We start from the raw sequence: 25,627 nt of genomic DNA on the forward strand, positions 1-25,627 counted from the left end.
CACCTTGTGCTCCTGAATAAAAGGAAGGATATAAATACAGAAATACATAATTTCACTCTTATAATCCCATCAATGCTTAATCATCCAGATAAGAAGAATTAAACCCTAACCAGCCCAGGCAGCTAGAAATCTCCTACAGCTGGAAAAGACAAACTAGAATGAGAATCATCTCTTTATTCAGATTCTGGCCATCAATAGGCATGCTTTCCGTCTCAGTTCACGTAAACATTTATAAAAGTATCTATACAAAAGGTATCAATACTGAAAACATAATGTTGAAAGGAAATCTGAATATGGAGCGAGACACATAAAACACACAGTTTGATCTAATGAGTGAAGCTGCAGATGTGAGATAAGCATTTATTTTCCTACCTGCGATTTAGCTGTGAGTGCCAAGGAATGATGGCCACCAGCAGACAAATGAATTACTTCCTTACCATCAAGACTTTTTACACACAATGGTTGGAGCCTGCAAACCCACAAAATGAAATCAAGATCCTCAACTTACAGAAGAAATCTGCACAGAGTACTTTTCACAGGAATACAATGATCAACTTTATCCAAAATACAAGGCCAATAACGGAAGACAAATTGTTTTGTTATGATCAAGATGGCCCACATATATTGAACCAGTCATTACACAGTGAAAACATATGGAGACAATTTAAAGCAGGTTATATTTAGTGTTGTGTGAGCAAACATCAAGCATGGATAGAGAGATTTCTCCTGCTTTCAATCCTGTGTGGCACTTCCAATAAGCCCCACAAATCACACCCCATCACAGATGAACAAAGAGGACTATGACAGGGAATTACTGTTTCCTAGCAAAGAAAAGCTTTTCTCTCTAAACTCTCACCTTGGCAAGACATCACCGTGTCCCAGTTGCCCATTTTTTCCTTTCCCCCAGCTCCACACCTCAGTTTGCAGAGATGGAAGAAGCGCATCAGCTTCACCACTGTATGTAGGTGTCAGGGCAACTGTTCTCATTTTGGCTCGTCCTACTTTCCTCAAAAGCCTTGGAGAAACTTTAATAAGGGGAGCAAGGATAAATGGTTACAGCACAGAAATTATCTATATCTTTTGTTCAAATATATTATTGGCTAATCCTTAAATAGCAGATTCACAGTCTTTTTAGCGGGTCTAAATGCTAAGTATTATACTGAGACCGTCATCTAGGCAATTTGCTAGAAGCATGATGTATCTTTTCAATCTACTTTGAAATAAAAGAGGAATGCCATTCAGCTTCATGATGTTAATTAATTCCCCTTCTTCTCAAAAAATCTTAAAATCTGTGGTGCTAGGCATTTCAGTCGTTCAGAGTACATATAATTTTTATAAAACTGCTATTGCTTTTTTGAAGAACAAAATTCTTATCTGACGGAAGACATAATATTCCTTTCTAAGAAGTCTTCATAGAGAGAGAATTTTGCAATTAGTCTGCAACTTATACTCATTTGACCCTAAACTGGAATCCAATTAGCTAGTCTAAAAACAAAAGTAACCCCTCCTCTCCCCCCCCCCCCAAAAAAAAGGAATGATGGATGTTTTCATTAGGTGTCTACTGGAACATATAAGTTTAGGCAGGGCTTTTTTTGTCATAGAACACCCAGAATGGAATTCCGGCACCTTTTTGGGATGGAACCTTGTAGGGTAGGCAAGGTGGGTTGTATGACGTGTGTGAATTCCAGCACTTTCCTTTTTTTTTTTTTTTTTTTTACAAAAAAAGCACTGAGTTTAGGGCTATGAGGCTTGAGGTGCAAAAATGTGACCAGATGGCAGCAGAAAGATACAGAAAACTCTTGCTATCTAGAACTTTGCAGCTAAGACTTGGTAGCCACTGAAAGACAAACTGTAGCTATAGCAGCAGCTTTATTTCCACATAGGCAGTATTTTGGAATGTGTAGTATAACTGGGAGGAGTTTGCCCATTCACTGGTGGGTGTGGCCAGTCACAAGACACCTATTTACCAGATGACAAACTGATGAGTTAGTTCCTTGTCATTTGTTCTAGTCCTCCAAATTCTCCCTACCACCTCAAGGTACTTCTGTTTTTTTAGGGCAGCTGGACACAATCCTTACAAATGCAGCTACGGCAATCCATTTTATTTTTTTCAAATGAGCCCAACTATTTTTGAAAATAAAAAAGATGCTGGAGGTTAGGATGCAGTCATGCCAATTTTCTATAATAATTCTTTTAATTAAACTAATATTTACAATATAGAATATGGTTACAGAGTCTAACAGAAGACATGCACAATGCTATCTACTGGACAATTTGCTTTATTATGGCTTGTTTCTGAAAGCCCCTTTTTGCCAAAAGAAAGGAAACCTGTGCCAAGGGGTAAAAATTATTGGTTGAATGATTTATTAAAATGTCTGCCCACTTACTAAATTGTAACAGAAGGTACCCACCTATCTACTTGAGAATAAAGGAAAACATTAGGGAATGTAGTAAACTCACAATGAACGTATTTTATCAAAAAAATATCTTGGTATTAGTATCAGAATATTCATGTTTAGAAGTGTTATTTACTTGAATCTGGACCTGACCAATTTTTAATTAAAAATACAATTAGACACATATTTGCAATAGCTCTGCAAGTGAAAAATATTGTACAAAACAATGTGAGATTAATGTTTGCCTCTCTGCCTTAGGACTACATCAATTCCCAGAAAAAAACAGTCACCTGGACAAACAATGCTTTTCTAGAAATCAAGCATTCTAGCATTAGATAAGAGGCAACTATGAAGTGGCAAGGCTACCATATTGAATGTTAAAAGGTCATTCATATTCTCTTTGACTCAAAAGGACACACTTGTGCTTTAGGAGGCATGCATTGTGCAAGGGATGAATTAAAAAGAGAGATTTAAGACACATCTCATTTCTACATGGGATAGGTCCCTGCAGATGGGCAAGCATGTACATATAAGCAATAGAAAAAAGGAATTTGAGAAACTGTCTTTTTAAAATATAAACAGTTTGAAAATATTTACTCTGCTGAAGAATAACATTTTTGTTACATATGTGCTTTAAAAACATTTACAAAATAAAGTGTCTAAAAATAATTGTTTTTATTAACAATGCTCCTAATAGCCTATCTTCAAAATCACATACAAAGAGGTAACAGTGTCTTTTAGTCTTCCCAGTCTTCTAATCTTAGGATCCACTTCCAAAACAAGGGTTTATACCGAAGGGCTGACATATAACACAATCTGCCATCAGAAGCCTGTACATTCTTTACACCTTGGTGAATTTAGATGTTAACATCCAGGAATAAAAATCCTGGAGATCAACTGAGCATCTCACCTTGGGAGAGCAAACCAGGCAAGGAAAGTCTTCGACAGATTCCTTCAGATTCCTCTTCTCTAATATCTACCAAGCTGGAGCTTTTTTTGCCTTGCATTGATTCCAGCTTGACCTGCTCTTCTCGAGTGTCTTTCATTCCATCAAGGACTGGAGAACTTCCACTAGGTGGGGATTCTGTGCAACCTGCAACTGGGCCATAGAAGTTCATTACCTTCTTCAGAGATGAGGCTCCGGCTTCATATGTAGCAGCTACTCTTACACCAACAGCAGATGCACAAGAAATTACTAGACTATTAAGGGCAGATGTACCTGGAAGAGGCGGACCGGGGAGGCAAACGAGATGATCCTCTTCTTGAGACTGCTAGAAATACAGTAAGCAAATCCAAGAAATCTGTTAGAGCATATAGGCCAACTTTAGATAGTTCAAGACACCTTGTTTTATTACAAATGCATACAACTGATACTGAAGATGAGTTATTTAAGTGTCTTAGCTGCACCACAAGTTTAAGAAAAGTGACCTGTGACCAGATTTTTTAAAAGATAGCAGAAATCTTTGCTCAGTCATATTCAGAAAAACTGAATCAAGGGCACTGAAATTAATAATATAACAACAACAACCAAGCCTTAAAGACAAATGCACACAAAGTCAAAATTGAGAAGACAGCAACAAACAGTAAGTGCTGCCTATGCAAAGAAGCTGAGGAAATAGTGGAGCACCTGGTAAGCTGCTGCAAGAAGATGGCACAGACTGACTACAAGCGGCGGCATGACAAAGTAGCAACAATGGTGCATTGGAAGATCTGCAAGAAATATCATTTGCCTGTAAGCAAGAACTGGTGGGATCATAAAATAGAGAAAGTCATAGAAAATGATAAAGTTAAACTGCTCTGGGACTTCAGAATTCAAACAGACAAGCACCTGCAACATAACACCCCGGACTTAACAATTGTCAATAAGACAAAAAAGTCTGGATAGTGGACGTGGGAGTGCCTGGAGACAGCAGAATACAAGAGAAAGAACTGGAGAAGATAACAAAATACAAAGACCTACAAAGAGAAATAGAAAGACTGTGGCAAAGGCAAGCAAGGGTAGTACCAATAGTAATAGGCGCCTTGGGTGCAATCCCAAAACAACTGGAGCACCACTTGAACACCATTGGCATTGACAAATTTGCCATTAGTCAATTGCAAAAGGCGGCCTTACTAGGAACTGCTTCCATCCTGCGACGATATCTGTAATACCATCAAACATCCACTTCTGCCTATCCCAGGTCCTTGGTAAGGACTCGATAGGTAGACAAAAATGCCAAATCCAGTCTGAACATCTGGCTGACTGTGTGATGAATAATAATAATAATAATAATAATAATAATAATAATAATAATAATAATAATAATAATAATGATGATGATGATGATGATGATGATAATGATAATAGGCAGGAACCCTATACCATTTCAGACAAATGGTTGTCCAGTCTCTTCGTAAAAACTTCCAGTGTTGGAGCATTCACCACTTCTGGAGACAGGTTGTTCCACTGATTAATTGTTCTAACTGTCAGGAAATTTCTCCTTAGTTCTAGTTTCCATCCATTGCTTCTTGTCCTGCCTTCAGGTGCTTTGGAGAATAGCCTGACTCCCTCTTCTTTGTGGCAACCCCTGAGATATTGGAACAATGCTATCATGTCACCCCTCATCCTTCTCTTCATTAAACTAGATATACTCAATTCCAGCAACCGTTCCTTATATGTTTTAGCCTCCAGTCCCCTAATCATCTTTGTTGCTCTTCTCTGAACTCTTTCTAGAGTCTCAACATCTTTTTTACATCGTAGTGACCAAAACTGGATGCAGTATTCCAAGTGTGGCATTACCAAGGCGTTATAAAGTGGTATTAACACTTCACGTGATCTTGATTCTATCCCTGTGTTAATGAAGCCTAGCACTATGTTGGCTCTTTTGGCAGCTGCAGCTCACTGCTGGCTCATATTGAAGTGATTGTCCACTAGGACTCCGAGATCCCTCTCACAGTTACTACTATTGAGCAAGATACCACCTATACCAGGGGTGTCAAACTGCCGGCCCATCGGCCGGAGCATCACGGAGAAACCGCGCCCATCCCATTTTCGGCAATGGGAAAAAGTTCCGAGACGTCGCGAGTTTGACATGCCTGACCTATACTATACCTGTGCATTTGGCCTTTTTTGCCTAAATGTAGAACCTTACTTTTTTCACCATTGAATTTCATTTTGTTGGATATGGCCAATGTTCAACTCTGTCAAGACCCTTCTATATCTTAAGCTTATCTTCTGAAATGTTGGCTATTCCTGCCAGCTTGGTGTCTGCAAATTTGATGAGTTCCCTATCTATCCCCTTATCCAAATCATTGATGAAGATGTTGAAGAGCACTGGGCCCAGAACAGAACCCTGGGGCACCCCACTACATACTTCCCTCCACTTCCCTACTTGTTGCCTTCTGTATAAAAGTTTGCCATTATTTCAATAACTACCACTGTAAGTCTACATGCCAGAGTTGAACAAAGTACTAAGTCTGGATAAGTAGCCCAAAGTAATCATCCTCCCAATTAACTTTTTACTTCTGTTTATTTCAATAATAAAATGGTCACTTATGAGGTGAGCAGCACATGCTGCATTCCATCCAAAGCACTGTACATTTCTCTTTCCCCAAACAATAAACCATACAACATGGTAAAATAAATGCAAATAATGCTAGCATTTTAAATTTTAGATCTGCATCTTTTCATTTCAGTGTTTTCCTAAACCAATTCAAATCATGATTTGTCCTGCCCACTTGCCTCTACATTGTCTAATTGTACACATGCAGCTCCTTCTAGAAAAAAAAAATCAAGATTTTACAAGATAAATAAACAGGGTATCTTTTACAAAATGGGGCAGTTCTGATTTTACGTATTACCATATTTTTCGGACCATAAGACGCACTTTCCCCCCCAAAAGTGGGGGGGAAAATGAGGGTGCATCTTATGGTCCGAAGGTGATCCGTATGGCCAGCCCCAACCTCCGCAAGTGGAAAGCAAGGGAGATTGCCAGGAGCACGAATCGGCACGTGCTGAGAAACACCGATCTTGCGCTCCTGCAATCTCCCTCGCTCGGTTTCAGCCTGCTTTCTCTTGTAGCAAGGGAAGCTGAAACTGAGCGAGGGATATTGCAGGAGCATGAGATCGGCCGATTCGCGTTCCTGGCAATCTCCCTCGCTCAGTTTCAGCTTGCTTTCTGCAAGAGAAAGCCGGGCCTCAGGGCCGCCTATGCGGGTACTGCTCTAACAAGGAGAGGGAAGGACAAAGGAGGAGGGAAGGAAGAAAGGAAGGAAGGAAAGAAGGAAGAAAAGAAGGAAGGGACAATGGGAGAGGGAGGGAGAGAAATAGAGAGAAAGAGAGGGAGAGAGGAGAAATAGGGAGGGAGAGAAAGAGAGAGAGAGAGGAGAAAGAAAGGGAGAGAAATAGAGGGAGAGAGAGAAAGAGGGAGAGGGAAAGAGAGGGAGAAAAAGAAAGGGAGAGAGAAAGAGAGAGGGAGGGAAATAGAGGGAGAGAAAGAGGGAGAAATAGAGGGAAAGAGAAAAATAGGGAAAGAGGGAGAGAGAAGGAGAAAGAAAGGGAGGGAAATAGAGGGAGAGAGAGAAAGAGGGAGAAATAGAGGGAAAGAGAAAAATAGGGAGAGAAAGAGGGAGGGAGAGAAAGGGAGAGAAAAAGAGGGAGAGAGAGGAGAGAGAAAGAGGGAGGGGGAGAGAGGGAGAGAAAGAGAAGGAGAGAGAGAAATTAAATTAGTAACATGATTGTTAAGTGAATCTGGTTTCCCCACTAACTTTGCTTGTCAGAAGGTTGCAAAAGGTGATCACATGACCCTGGAACAATGTGACATTATATATATGAATCGATTGCCAAGCATCTGAATGTAAATCACATGACCCTGGGGATGCTGCAATGGTCGTAAGTGTGAAAAATGGTCATAAGTCACTTTTTTCAGTGCCATTGTAACTTTGGACAGTCACTAAGCGAATTGTTGTAAGTCGAGGACTACCTGTACTTTATCATTTTTTTCCTTTTTTGGGGGTGTGTGTCAAGTTTTTGACACCTTGCTGGGCGACTGGTGGTACTCGGACATTGCCTTGTCCTAAAAGTGGTACAATGGATGAAAAGGTTGAAAAGCCCTGTTTTAGTATACAGGTACTATTTGGTTCAGAATATTTTTTTTCTTGTTTTCCTGCTCTAAAAACTGGGTGTGTCTTATGGTCAGGTGTGTCTTATGGTCTGAAAAATACGGTAGTTGATAGATTTCACAGAGTTAACATAGGTATACATTGTAGTTGAATGCTAGTCTCTTGTTTTAACCATTTAGTCGTGTCTGACTTGGTGACTTTATGCTACTCTGTCAAGCTAGTCTCTTAATCACAAAAAAAGAAATTCCCCAACATTAAGTTAGTTACTATTTTTGAAGTTTAGCAACATATATAAACAATAAAAAAAATTTCAAACAGTACCAAAGTTTTTGATCTTTGAATTCATCACAAAATATAAATTACTAACTACATTAAAAAAAACTTATAACAGCTACATCTATACCTTGCAGTTACAATTCTTTTAGAAATCTGGTTCTTTTAAAATTCTGGTTTTACGGTGAATGAGGAGCCTACTGATACACTTGGCTTCTCTACTAGCAGATATGAATAAACAAGTTATTTTACTTAATGTTTGTTCAGTAAGACGTTTTGTTGGATGTGGAAGAAACCAATTTCCTGCCTGCATAAAGCTAAACAAGTCATGAAGAGAACCATCCTGAACTTCAGAAGCTCCTATGTGAAAGAATAGTTGATGCATATGCACCAAGCACGCTTGTTCATTCCAACGTCTAAATCAGAGGCCCCCAACCTTTTGGGCACCAGGGACCGGTTCCCGTGGGGAGAGGTTTTTCCATGGACTGGAGGGGGCGTGGTTTTGTGTGCTGCCTGCATCCCGCAGATGGGGCTTTGCTTGTTTGTGTGGACCAGTTGCTGGCATGCCACGGCCCGGTACCGGTCCACGGCCCGGGGATTGGGGACCCCTGATCTAGATAATTCTGATTTACCCTGACAATCAAAACAGACAATTAAACAGCACCAACCTTACAAAAACGACAATGAATTCAGATGAGCAAGCATGTGATATGGACCATTTTACATTGATATAATCCACTACATACCCCATTTCCACCAAATGGTTCTAACATAATGTTGAACGAACAGAGAATTACAACGATGATCAGAAATTCCATAAAGGTTACAAAAACGGGAAAAAAATCTGAAGTCCTTTATTCATTCTTCTTACTGCACTGCTACATGGTTTTGGTAATTTTAAGAGAAAATGAAATATCTGTAACAAACATGTCTCTACATAAACCATCCATCTGAAGAGAACTTGGCCAATAGCAAAAAGCACACATTCAACACTGTCAGCTCCTGATAAGCTGAAATCACAGGTCAGTTGTATGCATTACTTGGCATTGATTAGCATTCAGCAGTTTTCAAAATCTGAAGAATAAAAATTATGTCCTATTATATATTGATTTCCAAGATAAAGCTATCTAGAGGGAAGTTTCCATTTACAGTACTAAAATAGGTTTTGCTTATAACTTAAAGAAAGCTTAAAGTAAACTATTAACAGCCCGCTCAATGATTTACAGCAAAAGTATAGTAATCTAATATAAACCTATGAAACTTTCTTGTTAATTGTACATACTTAGATTGCAATAAAAGATTCATAAAGAAAGTGTTGAGATTATTCCAATAACCTACACAAACATGGCTAGGAATTTTCTAAGGTCTTATCCAAAGCTGAGGAAGCATGGTGATCATAAATGTGCTATCCACCACAGGTCTCTTGGAATTTATGTTTTTAGAGGCCAAAACCCCACTCCCTGATGATGTTACTAGACTGGGTAATGAAACATCTGCAAGAAAACAACCAAACTCAGAGAGCACCAAGGACTCCTTATGTCAGGGGTGTCAAACTCAATTTCATTGAGGGCCACATCAGCATTGCGGTTGCCCTCACGGGGCCGGGTGGGTGTGGCCTGGGTGGGCGTGGCCTACTGGGTGGGCGTGGCTAGTGTGTATGGCCTACTGGGTGGGCGTGGCCAGCTCTACATCGTTCGCATCAAGGGTGCCTATGGGGGCCTGGGCAGGAGTGGGACAGATCTGAGGGTCTCTGGCAGAAGGAGGGTCTCTGGGCCAGGGCCAAGGCAGTGGGGGCCGTTCCCTCACTGTTTCCAGGATGGCTTCGCAGGCCGCATGAAACCACTTCGCGGGCCGCATCCGGCCCCCGGGCCTTGTGTTTGACATGTCTGCCTTATGTGAAATTCTTTTCTTACTGGCCATTTTGACCTTGAGCTTTTATGAGAAGTTTTAAGAATTTTGCATGCACATATCACAACATAGAAAGGAAGAAAAATATGGGCAAATAAATGCAGATGGATACCTGTTCAGGTTGAGAGCTGATTTGCTGCTCCCTTCTTACATTTAATGAATTATCTGAAAGGCTCGTCAAGTGTTGCTTTACTGCTGTTTTGTCAATGATCAAAGGCTTTCCTGGACTAGAAATGCCGCTATCTTGCTGTCCATCATTGTTCGAAAATATACTTGCTACATCATACTCTGCCCCAGGCAACATCTGATCTTCTGAAAGGGTTTTTTGACAATCCTCACCTTGGCTGCTTGTTAAACTCTTTCTTTCCAAAGTTTCTAGCGAGGAACAAGATGTGCGATTCTCAGAATGAGACTCAGTCAGTACAACACCCAATGGACAGCAGTGGTTATCAGAGATGATGACATGGTCTTCTTTATCAGTCATGGTAATGAGAAGCTGGCTGCAGTGATTGCATCTCTCTGGGAGAAGTTTTAAGTCTTGAGTGGGGAGGCATTGTACCAGGGCTAAGCTGTGATGGGTCCCACAAGCAATCTGAAGCACCACACGCCCTGCCAGATATTCAACTTTTTGCGGTTTGGTCACTGGAAAAGTATTGTTTATAAGGCCTAGTTGACAGCCACTTCCCCATGCCCATATCTCTCTACTTTGCGAGAGTGCCAAGGTGTGCTCCTCTCCACACGTCAATTGCAAAATCCGAATCGGCAAGCAAGGTCCAGCTTCATCATCAGAAATGCTGATGGGAGCGGGCTCTGGCACAGTAGTCTGATTGGCCACAGCACACTGACCAGCAGAATTCTCCCCCCACATATATACCACTCCTCCTTCAGTTACTGCTCCACTGTGAAAGCTGCCAGCTGCCACCATAGCAACATGTTGTCCATTCAAAGCTTTTTCCAGTATGGGACAATTAATAAAAGACTGTTCTAGCCCAAGTCTCCAAGGAAGTTTTCCAAAACTATACACTTTGCCATCTGAAAGAAAAGAAAGTTATTCAAATTAACTTCAAGTTTCATTACACACAGTCTGAGGGGGAAAAAAGAAGAAAGTGGCAATACATCTTGAACGTAAAGATGCAACAGCTCCATAATTCGTTATTCAAAATTTGAGAAGACAAACCTATAGGAACAAAATACCCACAAATCAAGATCCTATCAGTATCTAAAATAAACACAGAACTGAAACTGTGTTTCATCACATTCCAACACTATATTATACACCGTATACCACAAGGAATCCACGAGAGCATTTCAGTATAAAAATTAAACTTTTTTTAAAAAAAGGCATTAATATATTTCTGACTTGCCAATTAAAAATACAAGTGCAGACATTAGAACCTTGTGTAAATGAACTATTACCATTTTGAATATCAGATTAAAACTTTTTAAAAGTTTTATAGCTAGTTGAAAATTTATCTTGATAGAATTTTAAAATTGGCTATTTTCCTTTAAAAGCAAATGGTTCTTTAAAACCCAACTTCCATACCGTCAGACAAAAGTACACCATGGTTTTCTCCCAGTGCTGCCTGCAACACTCTTTTTCCAGTCCAACCGGGAAGTCTTTCTGGGGTAGGACAACAGGAACCAGCCTGCCACACGTAGACCAGGCCTCTCTCTCTCGCTCCTTCATGGGCTGCTAAGCTAGCATAAATATGAAACAGTGACACATTTAAATCCGGGCACATAACAGAATTGATTTGTCGCACATGTCATAAGTGTTTTGAATTTCTTTACTTAGATGCAAATCTACCCCAAAGAACATTTTGGGAGCATGAGTAAAAAAATTAAAAAGCTTTCTATGTAAAAAGATATCCTCTGAATTAGATAATCCTACTGTTCTCCTGTTTGGTTTGAATGTATTTATTCATTCTTTCATTTAAATTCTGTAGCCTATATTTCTATGTTATATAATCTGACTCCAATTCTAACAATAATCCTCCTTGTCCTCTGATTAAAATTCTATATAATTTTAAAAAGCACATATATCAACTAATATTATCTCATTAGTTTTATTAGGCAACAATAGTTAAGTTTATTACTCAGCAAAATGCTATTACAGTACTCATCTGGCCAAACGTATACATATATAAACCAATAAGGAACAATAAAAAGATCCCATAGTTCTGTAACTTAGGTAGCTGGATATTTACAGAATGTGACTAAACATACAAATGGTAGTTATGAGACTTTTATGTGTGAAGTGCAGAATTATTACCTTTCTTCTTTTGAGTCCATCAGTCACTGAGAATGCTCCATTATTGAGTTATTCTTCTTTGAAATAATAAAAGGCCTATGTGATAAATCATTAAAAACAAAACAAGCTTAGGTGAGATTCAGGCAGAATGAAGCTACATACTACAAAGTCTAAGAATGATACAGTCAGTAAAGGATAACACAAAAGTGTAATGATAAAGATATCTACTCTATGATATTCTGTTAAAAAAGCAATTTACCAATAAAGGTTCATTATAGTTATCACATCCACTTTTAGAGATGAAATGCTTCAAAGCCTGTTGTCTTAAAGACAGCCAACATCTTCAGCCAAACCTACTAGCACTGATAGGTGTTAAAGAATATACTTGGCCTGCTGCAACACAACAGATGATTAAACAGTAAATGTGTAAGCATTCAGAAAACAGTGCATTGCCCGGCAAGAATCAATCCATAAATACAATGGCAAGCAGCAGCTTATTTATATTTCTATGGACTACACATTTAAAACAGGTGAAGTGAAGGAAACGTTCAGAGAACCAAATTTACATCATGACATTTATAAAAGTATGAAAATGTCATATTTTAGTTCAATTAGCATATATACTGATACTCCTCACCATATACCCATACAGGTATAAATGTATACCTTACATTTAAAAGCTCTAATTGCTAGCATATCAGAAATAACATGACTTCCCTACAATTTAGGATGCAGGTCTTCCTAATTACAACAAGCTTAATGCTTACAGATATTATGCAAAAAGTAACAGTAATGGGTAGTTGTAAAAAAAATTGAGCTCTTCAGCTAGATGAATCCCTGTACTGTGCATACAATTCTTTTAAGTGTTTACTAACATATCACCAACCAGTGACACATTAAACATATAGTACATTTTAACAATTAAGTAGACTCACTTTTAGCACATATAGAATACCTACCATGATGCCATGTTTATGGTTATTCAATTCTCCAAGGCCAATTCAAACATCAGCCTCACACCCTATCCAAGTCTGAGAGTTCATTCAAGAGGATGGACAGACTCAGTAGGCTGAGAGCTTCTGATTCCATGCAGAATTCCACAGGAGGAGCAGAAGACAATATGATAGTTGTCCATTTCTCCTCTAGTTTCCAAGACAACCTCCCCCCCACCCCCTTTAAATCTGCCCAGGAACAGTGAGGGAGGTGCTACTAAGAACTGTAAAGATCTATGCACATTAGCATTCATTCCACTTCCCACAGGCTGCAGTGCTGAGCTAAATGTCACAGAAGGGATTCTCCTGCTGGCAGAAAAGCAGCTGGATCCAACTTAGCAATTCTTTGGTGTGCTGGAGTTTGGCAGGAGGAATATATGCACTGCTATGAGTCATCTTGCCAGCATTCTCCCAGGGAGTCTAAGGCAGGCCTTTTGTAGTGCATGTTGTTTCTCTGTTTGGCATTGCTGAGGCAGAGATCTTCCCTGTTTCATTATTTAGTTACTGTAATAAGGTTGTGAGATTTAATACTCAAACGGAATAACTATAATGTTAATTTTTTTCCTGAAGGGACACAACAAATACTTAGCTATAAGAAAGAGAGGGATGATGGCTGAAAATTTCTTAGTAGCTTAGCTATTATCATGATATAGTCTTGGTATGGATCTTGGTAAAAGTAGACTGCTAGGAAAACAAGAAATGTATTCCCCTAAAGCTAGCTAATATCACATTATAAAAGCAATAACAAAACCAACAGCAGGTAGCTGAAAGGCTTGTACTATAGGTCAGAGGTCCTCAACCTTTTGGGCACCAGGGACCGGTTACATGATGAGAGGTTTTTCCACGGACCGTAGGGTGCATGGTTTTGTGTGCTGCCTGCATCTCACAGATGGGGCTTTGCTTGTTTGTGTGGCCCGGTTGCTGGCATGCCGCAGCCCGGTACCAGTCCACGGACTGGGGATTGGTGACCCCTACTATAGGTAATCTTTGACTTACAATCACAATTCAGACCAGAATTTTGGTCGCTAAGTGACAGTTGTTAAGTGAGTCATCATGTGACCAGTACAACCATTTTACTTTGGTCATTAAGTGAATCACCATAGCCATTAACAAATTTGGCTTCCCAATTGACTTTACTTGTGAGAAGCCTGCAGGAAAGGTCTCAAATCATGATCACATGGCTACAGGATTTTGTAACCATCATAAATGAGAGCTAGTTGCCAAGCATTGAAATTGTGATCATGTGACTGCTAGGGTTATGTTGTAACTTTGAAGACAGATTGTAAACCAGTTTTATCAGCATCATTGCAACTCTAAACTATTATTAAATGAATGGTTGTGCATTGAGGACTACCTGTATAATAATTAGCATTGCAATATAAAAAAAATTAATAAATGTTACATCCTAAGTAATTTATTGCAATACTCATGCATTGATTCCATACAGATCCACACTTTATCATATCTGATTATATTTTACCCCTACAAAATCTATGCAGATAATCAAAATAAGCTATGATTTAATGTAAAAACATGAATTGCAGTTAGCAAGCTATAGTTTGCAAGGATCTACAAGCCAATTTATTGCTTATAGAAGTTAGTTTACACAAACTATACTTGATTTTTTATTGATATTTACTAAAAACAGGAATGACTATTCCATCTCAAATCACAGCATATTGCAATGAGTGAATGTAGGTACTTTCTACACTTTACCAAATAAGACTCATCTTGTGCCAAGACTATGTCATAGAAATAACTAATAATTTCAAAAAAGCATTCAAATTATAACTTTAGCTTCTCCCATTTACTGAAATCCAAAAAATATAATTTTCTTCATGAAACCAAAGCATTAAGAGAAAATTGCTAAGCACATTGGTTTGTGCTTAAATTGTAAGCCGCCCTGAGTCTTCGGAGAAGATATAAATGGGATTAAAAAAAAACAACCAGAGGAAATGCGCCTTTCTTTAAAAATTAGGGATTATAGTGGTTTAGCTTGTCATAGTAACATACTGTATGTTTAAAATGACAGATATCCTACACATATATAAATAAGAATGTCAGTACTATATACTTAGTTTAGAATAATTTTATCTTATTGTGAGAGACAGTGCCTATGGAGGGGGAGCTGGTGTGATGGACTACAGTGAAGGGGGGAGCACATTCAAGAAAGGGGGGGGGGTGAGACAGGAGGCAGCACAGTACAGAGATGAATAGGAAACAGAGAGAGTAAGGATAGCAAGTCTTCAAACTTCGCCCTTTTATGACTTGTGGACTTCAACTCCCAGCATTCCTCAGCCAGGGAGTTGAAGTCCACAAGTCATAAGAGGACCAAGTTTGAAGACCCCTGCCTTAGAACCTCCCAGTATACTATGGTAGGGTAAAAGTAGTAAGGATTTAGTCTGGCAACTTTCTATTTTATGTAAGCAAATAAAGAACTGAATTCTGACTGAGTTGTTACATGCTGTTCTTGGCTTTGCCTGCCACATATTTTCCTATAAGAATCTTAAAAAATGATTCCTTCAATCTATTTCCATAGGCCTTAATTTCTAAGCTGTTATTCTTACTGTTGTTCTTAGAACCTGTCCATTTACTCGAATTTACTTTGGTTTTTAGTGAATAGTTTTCAAATAGATCTTAATTTAATCCCAGATCTTAAAATCCACACATCTTAAAATTGCCAGGGCTGAGAAAGCAGCATTTGTTGCCTAGGGCTAAACCTTATCTCTCCTCATGTGAGGCTACCCTCCAGCTTGATAAGGAATAACTGATGAGCAATCTTTGAACATGGCTCTTCAGCCAGTTACTTATCCAACTTATCCACACCATCCTGTCAGCATTTAACTTGCTAATCAGACAATAAGAGATTCTTAAAGTAGCTGGCTTTTCTGCTAGGTGCTGCAGTGCAGATCACTCTTCTTTGTTGTCCCAAACAGCTGCACCTGCATTCATAATACTTCCATTCATTCAAACACCTTGGAAAATATAGCCCAATTTTCCATAGGTACTGAATCAAGCCAAGTCCTCTGGACTATTTCAAAGAGTTTAGGACTTATTGTTCCTTTTCGCCAAAGAGTTTGAATCTCTATAGAACCTGAAATTCCCCAACTCGGGCAGTAACTCTCATGGATGGTGGATGGTGCCATTTTGGCTACGTAAGAAGCCATACTCAGGAGAAAATAAGCTGGCTGGGTGATTTTGGGCCACTCCTCCTCTCTCAGCCCAACCCACTTCCCAAGGTGGTTGTTGGGAAAACAGAAGGCAGGAGTATTAGGTGTATTTGTCACCTTGATTTATATTCTAACTATTTTTTTCCTATCTCATTCATACATATTACACACACACCTTTAGATTTTTTTAAAATCCCACCTTTATTGTTTTTCATAAGGGCCCAAGGCATCACATTTACAACACCTTCCCCTCCTTATTTGTGGCCTTTAGAACCAGCTATCCCCTCCCCCTCAATAAACCCAGGGCCTGACAAACGTTCTCCAGACAAAGTCAAGGGCAGCATATCGATTTTTAGCAGGTGTAGTAGGGGAGAGAATAGAGAGCCCATATCCAACTGGTATCGTATTTTCCGAAGAATTCCTGAGAACGTTCTTCTTAGAATTGGGGACGGACGGGCTGAATCACAGGAGAGCAAACCCACATGCGTTTCCCAGTAAAAAGTTCAACTCAGGAAAGGAAACGGGCAAAAAGGTGACCCTGGCGCTCTCCGGGCTCGCTTGCTTGTTTTCTTCCAGACGTTTCATCACCCAAACCAGGGGTCGGCAACCTTGGCTCTTTTATGACTCGCGGACTTCAACTCCCAGAATTCCTGAGCCAGCTATGCTGGCTCAGGAATTCTGGGAGTTGAAGTCCGCGAGTCATAAAAGAGCCAAGGTTGCCGACCCCTGACCCAAACGAAGCAGCGCTGACGACGTCACCTAGTTTGGGTAATGAAACGTCTGGAAGAAAAGCAAGCAAGCTCGGAGAGCCCCGAGGACCCCTTCAGGTCAAACCCCGAGCTACAAAAATTTCTCCTCTTTTGGGAACGAGGAGACTACTGGCTCTGGTGCCGAGTCGAAGGGGCCGAAAGCCCGGAGCTCGTGTGTGAGCAACAGGCAGAGAAGCCTCTCGGGCTGCTCCCTCCCGCTCCTAACGCGCGACTGAAGTTTCCACAACAGCCCAGCCAGGCGGGAACTCTGCCCGCGCGCCTCCTCGCGCTCTCCGTTCCGAAGGTTTCGGGAAGGGGGAGAGCGCGCGGGGGGAGGTGGTTTCCCGCGCTAAGGACCCGCAACTCCACCCCCGCCTTCTCCCACACCGGGCAGCAACTCCCTCTCACCTGAAGTCTCGCGACCGCGCTTTAATTGCCCAAATCAGCCGCGGCTTCCAAGGCACGCTGCGATCAGCTGATTCACGTAAAGAGAAAGAAGGCGGGCTTTGCTGGGCCCGAAGGGGCGGAGCTGACCTGGCGAAAAAGGTGGGAAAGATGCTGGGACAGAAGATTAGGACGGGATCTTGAATGGGACAAACTAATGCAGAAAGCGTAAGCCAAACCGCTGCTTTAGAAAGGGGGTCATAACACGGCTGAGAGTGGCCAGAGGTTGAAAAGAAAAGCGAACAAAAGAACAATTCCCGTAAGATTTTTTTTTAAAGAAATGACTATTATTGGCTTTTTCTTAGAATGCTATACACTCTTTTTTTTTGCCCCTTTTCTAATTCAGAGATCATGAGCAAAATCAATAGTAAAGCGGCCAGGTCTGGCTTGGAACTGTGCGACCTCTAGCGGGCATCAAAGAGAATACAGAAAATTCTACCTGGTTGCTGCTCTCTAGGCATAATCTGGCTTTTTAGCACGCCACTTCTAGTAAGCTCTGCTCAGCCCTGGGGCCTCTTTGGGAAGCTTGTGTTTGTTTTCAAAATACCATCAATGCCCTGTAGGCAGGATACACCCCATTGTGCATGCTTTAGTACTGTTACCAATGCTGAACATTATAATTGCAACAGAAATTGGCAGGACGTTGAACAGGTGCCAAGTTGCTAATATGTGCTTAAAGCCTGAGCATATGTGATAAGCTGTAAGTAGCACAGTAAATGTTACCTAAAATATATAGAGGGCTTTTTTAAAAAACGTAAATTCAGCTTTGCGCTGTTCAGGAATGCCAGTGCAATCCAATACTTTCATTTCTGAATGAAGCCCAGTAAATGTACAATTTTAATTTTCTTTGCTTTCATAATGTTGGGAGTTATTGTGTAGTGAGTTCTGGAACGCGTGGAGGACGCCAGGCAGAAGAATACATCAGAACAGCTCTTTATTTGGTGGCGGAAACTGTACTGAGAGGATAGGGTTACCTGTGCCCTCCTTATACCTGTCCAGGTACATTTCCAGCCAATAGATTTAAACCTGGCTTTCCCGCCATGAGTCCAGGTACATTTCCAACCAATAGATTTAAACCTGGCTTTCCCGCCATGAGTCCAGGTACATTTCCAACCAATAGATTTTAACCTGGCTTTCCCACCGAAACGCTGCTTCCTGCCGCAGCAGTTTCGGGCCCGCGCCACCTGGTGTATCGATAGAGCCGATGCTTGCAGTGTTATTAAACCCCATACATAACAGGAGTTGCAGCATTTTGTAGGCACTGTGAACCTTCCTGAGAGCAGGAATTTGATATGAGTAATTACTGGTGAAGCAGGATATGTAACTAACAGAAAAAAGATTTAGTTACAGGAAATACGTGATAGGCATGAGTGAAGCTTATCACCTAGATAACTACATCTATCAGAAGGAGAATCAAAGAGTCAGAGCATGTGAAGCTGGGAAGAAAAACAGAAGATTAATCGTCTTGTGCATAAAACAAAGCAGGCACTGTGATAGACAAAAAGGGGACACAGAATAAATCCTTAATTGTCTATCTACATTCCCTCAAGCTGTGCTGCCAGCTGTATAAATCATAAGCACATATAATTATTACTATTGCTGTGTTAGGGGAAGTAAACAGTAAAATGAGACCAGCATGCATGAACCAGTCTGCATTTAATCATGATTTACCAACTGGAAGGGATGGGATAGCTCAGGTTTTCTTGAAATAAAATACAGAGAGAAGTTGTATGGACTGCATGCTGTAACACTTCAAGCAAGAACAAAAAAGTGGGAAAATAATACTGTAACGTGTGTACATGCGCCTTCAAGTCAGTGTTGACTCGTGTGATTACCTGGATCCGTCCCTGAAATTTATTGGCAAGATGTTTTGAAAGTGCCTCACCCATTGGCTGCTTCCCAAGACTGAGAAAGAGTGACAGACCTAAGGTCACTTAGTTGACTTCATGCCTAAAGCTGGACTAGAACTCACAGTGTCCATTTTTAGCCTGGTGTCTTAACCACTACTATATACCAATAGGCTAAAAACTGATGGCATAGGTTCAGATCTTGTTATTTTACCACAAGCTCCCAAAGAGTTGAACATAAATTTTAAACACCGCCCACCAATTCCCCTCAAGACAGTTCCCAACACCCTCACTTTTCATTATTGCCTTTTCCCTTGCCCCCACTGGTCACCAGGGAAATGATTAGCGCAGCTCCCATTGAAAGGTTGGAATAATGCAAAAGGGTTGCCCCTGGATACAGGCTAAGTTCTGGAGCAGCAAAGTTAATCTGCTCCATAAGTATCACAGCTGTGAAAAGGAAGCCTACAAACGGCACAATATACATTCTCATATATATTAATGCTTTCCCCATTGGTCATTTGTGCTGGGGGTTAACAATATAGACTTGGGTCTAGATTTTTATTTTGTGTTCAAGTTTATGATTAAGTTGTACACTTGGAAACATGCACATTATCTGGAACAATATTTGTTAAAATGAAAGAGTTACACAAAGAATACATTTGAATTATTGGCCTAAAATTGTAGAAGAAAGTGAGTTCTTATGAGTCACGAGAGACCTCATGCAAGTCATATGAACATTCATACATTTCCTATCTTTGGTAAACAGAAAATAATAGGAGAGACAGAAAATCAAGCTGTTTGAGGGCCGAAGAAAATGGGCGACATTTTATGTGGAAATTTTCCTACTCCCAGGTGCCTATGCTGCCATTATGAAGAGAAAGATTCATCACAGCAAGACAACATGCAGCCAAAAGGAGAACGGAAAGTAAGCAGTTTCTTATCTATGACAGGGAGAGGCGTGGGCAAAATCTCATGAAGTAAAGGAAATTTCTTGATTGGGGTTCATGTTAGCTTCACAAAATAAGAAACGGTAGAGAAAATAAGGTGATAGCTTATTAGATTGCCTTAGATATAAAGTTAGCTAGATGCTTGTCTTTATAACATCACAGGATGCATATGCACATTTATCGTGCATGGTCTTTGCATATGCAATACAGATAGTCCTCAACTTACAACAGTTTGTTTAGTGACCATTCAGTATTACAACAGCACTGAAAAAAGTGACTTATGACAATTTTTCACACTTGCAACCATTGCAGCATCCCCATGGTCACGTGATCCACATTCGGATGCTTGGCAATTGAATCATAGTTATAACGGTTGCAGTGTCCCAGGGTCATGTGATCACTTTTTGTAATCTGACAAGCAAAGCCAGGTTCACTTAACAACCATGTTGATAATTTAATAATTACAGTGATTCATTTAACAACTGTGGCAAGAAAGGTTGTCAAATGGGGCAAAACTCATTTAACAGCTGTCTTGTTTTGGGCTCAGTTGTGGTTGTAAGTTGTGGACTATCTGTACTGATCCCTTAAAGACTTATCTATTTGAAGAGCTAGCAGAACAGGCCTGCATAACTCTGGATGGCTATAAGGTGGCAGCCAAGACATACAGAAAACTAGTTCAGGATTTTTTACCATATCGAAGTATAAACTACTGTATTCTCATACTGTAATATAATTCTGTCACGAATCTGCTAAAAAAACAGAGAACTGATAGCACAAAAATATGGGAAAATCTGATCAATAAGCACATTTCTGTTATTGAAATGTTATTAATTCACCCAGTCAGCTTAGAGCTCCAAGAAGCATGCAACAGTCAATGAATGCATTGCGTCCACCCTAGTGCCATACTTTTTCAGAAACCAAAATCTGGGAGAAACTACAAATTCTGCTTCATCCAGGCCATGATTCTGGTGATGAATTCTTGTGGGAAAGAATGCCATGCTTTACATGAAAGAAACTGTAGAATATATATTTCATAAAATCTGTGTTTGAATATACAGCCTAACCTATTCTAAAGGTTTGATGGGGTTACAATAAATTTAAATAAGGGATAATGCCAATAGTTGTTGTTGTTAGTTGCAAAGTTGTGACTGACCCATCGTGACCCCATGGACAACGTTCCTCCAGGCCTTCCTGTCCTTTACCATCTTCTGGAGTCGGATAAAATCGCTCGGATTCGGACCGGTTTGGACTCCAACTGGGCAGAGTCTGGCGATCAGGACATGAGCGGTCTTGTCAATGTTACCTGGGAAGAGTTTGATTCTGTGACCCCTGATGAAGTGGACAGGATTATGGGGAGGCTGAGCTCCTCCACATGTTTGTTGGACCCGTGCCCTTCCTGGCTGGTTTATGCAGCTAGGGAGAGGACACGAGGCTGGCTCCAGGCGGTTATATCTGCTTCCTTGAGTGAGGGTTATTTCCCCACCGTCTTGAAGGAGGCGGTGGTGAGACCTCTCCTCAAGAAGCCTGCCTTGGACCCAGCTGTATTGAACAACTTTCGTCCAGTCTCCAACCTTCGCTTTCTTGCGAAGGTTGTCGAGAGTGTGGTGGCGCATCAGCTCCCTCTGGTCCTGGATGAAGCGGATTATTTGGACCCCTACCAATCGGGTTTCAGGCCTGGGTACAGCACGGAGACGGCATTGGTCGCGCTGGTGAATGATCTCTGGAGGGCTCGGGATAGGGGATATTCCTCTGTCCTAGTCCTATTAGACCTCTCGGCGGCTTTCGATACCATCGACCATGGTATCTTGCGGCGTCTCAGGGGATTGGGAGTGGGAGGCACAGTTCTTCAGTGGTTCTCCTCCTATCTCCTGGGACGCTCGCAGTCAGTGTTGGCAGGGGGGCAGAGATCGGCCCCTAGGTCTCTCGTTTGTGGAGTTCCTCAGGGGTCGGTTCTCTCGCCTCTCCTGTTCAACATCTACATGAAACCGCTGGGTGAGATCATTCGTGGTTTTGGAGTTGGGTATCATCAATATGCCGATGATACCCAACTTTTCTTTTCGACCCCAAACCACCCCAGTGATGCCCTCGCTGTGATGTCCCGTTGCCTGGAGGCGGTTCGGGTCTGGATGGGGAGGAACAGACTTCAACTCAACCCTGACAAGACTGAGTGGCTGTACATTCCGGCATCCCGGGACATTCAAAATGTTCCATCTCTTTCAATGGGGGGTGAGCTCTTACCCCCCGTGGATAGGGCTCGCAACTTGGGAGTCCTCCTAGATTCACGGCTTACCCTGGAAGATCATATAGTGGCCGTGACTAGGGGGGCTTTCGCCCAGGTTCGCCTGGTGCGCCAGTTGCGGCCCTATCTGGACCGGGATGCCTTGTGTACGGTCACTCATGCGCTCGTGACCTCTCGCCTTGACTACTGTAATGCTCTCTACATGGGGCTTCCCTTGAAGACCACTCGGAGGCTCCAACTGGTGCAGAATGCGGCCGCGAGAGTTGTCTTGGGAGTTTCCCGGTACTCCCATGTTACACCTTTGCTCCGCGAGCTGCATTGGCTACCAGTTGTCTTCCGGGTGAGGTTCAAGGTCTTGGTTATGATCTTCAAGTCCTTACATGGCATGGGTCCGGGTTACCTCAGGGACCACCTGCTGCCGGCGTCAACTTCCCTCCGCCCAGTACGTGCCCACAGAGAGGGCCTCCTCAGGGTGCCTCTGGTCAGGGAATGCCGACTGGTGGCCCCCAGGGGGAGGGCCTTCTCTGTGGGCGCTCCGACATTATGGAACCAACTGCCGGTGGAGCTCCGGATGGCATCAGACCTCCGAACCTTCCGTCGCGGGTTGAAGACCCACTTATTCGAATTAGCTGGTCTGGCCTGATGGGGGATTATGGGTTTTATATTTGGTGTTTTTAGTATTGTATTTTGTTTTAACTGGGCATTGATTTAATTTCTTTTTAACTTTTGTACCGTTATTTATATATGCCCTGTGAACCGCCCTGAGTCCCTAGGGAGAAGGGCGGTATAGAAATCAAATAAAACATAAAAACATAAACATTTAAGCTCAAGCCTACTGCTTCAGTAATTCCATCCAGCCAATAGTACCTTCAGTTAACTTTCAATCATAAATAAAGGTAAAGGTAAAGGTTCCCCCGCACATGCGTGCTAGTCGTTTCCGACTCTAGGGGCCGGTGCTCATCTCCGTTTCAAAGCTGAAGAGCCAGCGCTTGTCCGAGGACGTCTCTGTGGTCATGTGGCCGGCATGACTAGACACCAAAGGCGCACGGAACGCTGTTACCTTCCCACCGGAGTGGTCCCTATTTTTCTACTTGCATTTTTACGTGCTTTCGAAATAGCAGGATACAAATACACACAACTCCAAGATATACATATATATGTGTGTGTGTGTATGTGTGTGTGTGTGTGTGTGTATATATATATATATATATATATATATATATATATATATATATGTGTGTGTGTGTGTGTGTGTGTGTGTGTGTGTGTACACACCCACCCACCCACCCACACATACATACACACATATATATGTATATCTTGGAGTTAGAAAATAAGGAGAAAGGTTTTGTATTCTCTATTAGAATATGAAAGATTGTCCTTTACCAGGCAGAACAAAAAACAGTTCATTTGAACTTCAATTATGTGCTCAGAAAGATGGTATATCTATTACCTGTGGATTCCTGCTTTTAACTTATTAACCTTATTAATCCTAATTAATTTTTCTGCAAGTAATCTTGTTGGGCCCACTAGGGAGACTACTACTTCTGGCAGATTAAACATTCCATATTCCGCTATTAGAAAAGCATAATCAGTGCAGACATATCTCAGAAGTGACAGGTCTTTAAGTGAGCATTTGTAACCTGCAGTCACAGGTTCAAGTGAGACAGGAAAAGATCATCTTCTGATTGCTGATTTTGAGCTTGGACTCGGACTTGGAAAATATATAAAGGGGATACTTCTTGCAATTATCATAAAATATAATATTCCTGTATTATTTGATTCACAGATAGTGAACCTTTGGGTCAAAAATGCTTAAGAAATCTTAGAACTGAATGTATGTGTTCTCCATCCCTCTCCCATTGATATTTAAGCCAAGAAGAAGTCTCCCGTTTGGGAATGTCTCATCCTACTTGCATCTTGAGACGTTGAGTGAAGGTCCTCACTCTGTGGTGTGCAAAGGAATCAGCAGGTGAGTGCTTTGCAATGAATAAAAAGCTTTATAGGAAGCATTCTGGAATGAAAACATTTGAAAAGCTAATTATTAATGTACAATAGGATCTTCTTAGCTATAAAAAGTAACTTTGTTAAAATCAAAGCATTCTTTGCACTTATTGCGAATTCATGGATATTATCTGGAAATTTGTTATACTACTAATCTGAAGAAAAATACAGTGATGGACAATGCATCCAACTATTTAATTCAAATGGTTCTTCATAGAAACACCTCTCAGAAGCTTTGACTCTATCATATGAAATGAGAATTTAACCTTCAGTTGAAGTAGGTTTCTAGATTAGGTGCCATGTTTCATTGCAGAAAGGGGAAGGACCACTTTGTTTTCATAGTTTGAAGAAAGCAAATATTAGCACGCTTTATCCTTGAAGGCACCATCTGGAGACAAGCCTCCCCTCTCCACATATTTGGTAGATTGTTTGACTGCATAGACAAAGTGATTATTACATATATGAGTAAACAATGCTAATTTGTGCATTGCATGGCCCTGAATCACTTTAATTGTGGTAGATTTATAGATTTGGTTTGTGAGTTCAATTATTAAGTATAGTGAAGAGACAATTATTATATTCTGTCCCAATAGAATATACAATCAGCTGGTAGCTTTGAAAGTCATCAGCCTAAACACTGAGGAGGGAATCCCTTTTACAGCCATAAGAGAAGGTAAGAAAAAAAAGAAAGAAATATGAATACGGCATTCAGTCTGTATGATGAACCATGACCTCAATATTGTGTCTAATTAGGTTGAGCTAAGTATTATTATTACAGTACTGAATCATTATTTTGATGCCTTTGACTCAGTGGTGACTCCTGATAGCCTGGATGAATTCCTGCAATTTTCATGGCAAGATTTCAGAAACGGTTTCCCATTGCCTTTTTCCTTGGGCTACGAGACAAATGATTGGTCCAAGGTCACCCAGCCGGTTTTGTGCCTAAGGTGGGATTAGAACTCACGGTCTCCTAGTTTCTAACCTGCTATCTTAACCACTACACCAAACTGGTTTTCTTTTGTATTAGGCAGAATTTATTAATCTTAGAAGCAATAGAAAGCCACATTGGGATTGAAACAGAATCAGTTGTCTACATTTTTGAATATTTTGCTCTTCCCATCCCAGACTTACAATTAGATGCTAATAGGGCTGTTTGTATATGTGAATAAGAAATATTTACATGGTGTTTATTACTCCTAAGATATACTGTTATCAGGTAGAGTAGACGTCTGTGCTACTGCTATATAAACTACATGCAGATGCTTCAGGCTATATGTCCCTACTTGCACCTAATAAATCTGCCCAGG

At 40.9% G+C, this 25,627-nt stretch overlaps 2 protein-coding genes across 4 annotated transcripts in view; one reads left to right on the forward strand and one right to left on the reverse strand.

The window, feature by feature from the left end:
* Window positions 1-17,314, reverse strand: part of ALS2 (alsin Rho guanine nucleotide exchange factor ALS2) — a 56,018-nt gene extending 38,704 nt beyond the window's left edge. Inside the window, exons 1-8 of one of the 3 annotated variants that reach the window (XM_083350681.1) lie at window positions 17,248-17,314; window positions 11,950-12,024; window positions 11,221-11,375; window positions 9,790-10,709; window positions 3,616-3,667; window positions 3,307-3,495; window positions 857-1,025; window positions 373-469 (exon numbers count right to left, since the gene is read on the reverse strand). In XM_083350681.1, coding sequence (XP_083206807.1) covers window positions 373-469; window positions 857-1,025; window positions 3,307-3,495; window positions 3,616-3,667; window positions 9,790-10,709; window positions 11,221-11,375; window positions 11,950-11,969 — 1,602 coding nt within the window. In that variant the 5' untranslated portion in view covers window positions 11,970-12,024; window positions 17,248-17,314. Of the gene's footprint in view, window positions 1-372; window positions 470-856; window positions 1,026-3,306; window positions 3,668-9,789; window positions 10,710-11,220; window positions 11,376-11,949; window positions 12,025-17,247 lie in introns of all 3 variants that reach the window. The other 2 variants (XM_083350682.1, XM_083350680.1) reach the window with 2 other exon arrangements.
* The window catches only part of CDK15 (cyclin dependent kinase 15), a 30,952-nt gene continuing 22,614 nt past the window's right edge, over window positions 17,290-25,627 (forward strand). Inside the window, exons 1-4 of the mRNA XM_083350684.1 lie at window positions 17,290-17,385; window positions 19,897-20,055; window positions 24,191-24,288; window positions 24,914-24,993. Coding sequence (XP_083206810.1) covers window positions 19,945-20,055; window positions 24,191-24,288; window positions 24,914-24,993 — 289 coding nt within the window. The 5' untranslated portion in view covers window positions 17,290-17,385; window positions 19,897-19,944. The remainder of the gene's footprint in view (window positions 17,386-19,896; window positions 20,056-24,190; window positions 24,289-24,913; window positions 24,994-25,627) is intronic.

Source organism: Vipera ursinii (genome assembly GCF_947247035.1).
Source record: "Vipera ursinii genome assembly, chromosome: 1".
Lineage (NCBI taxonomy): Eukaryota > Metazoa > Chordata > Lepidosauria > Squamata > Viperidae > Vipera > Vipera ursinii.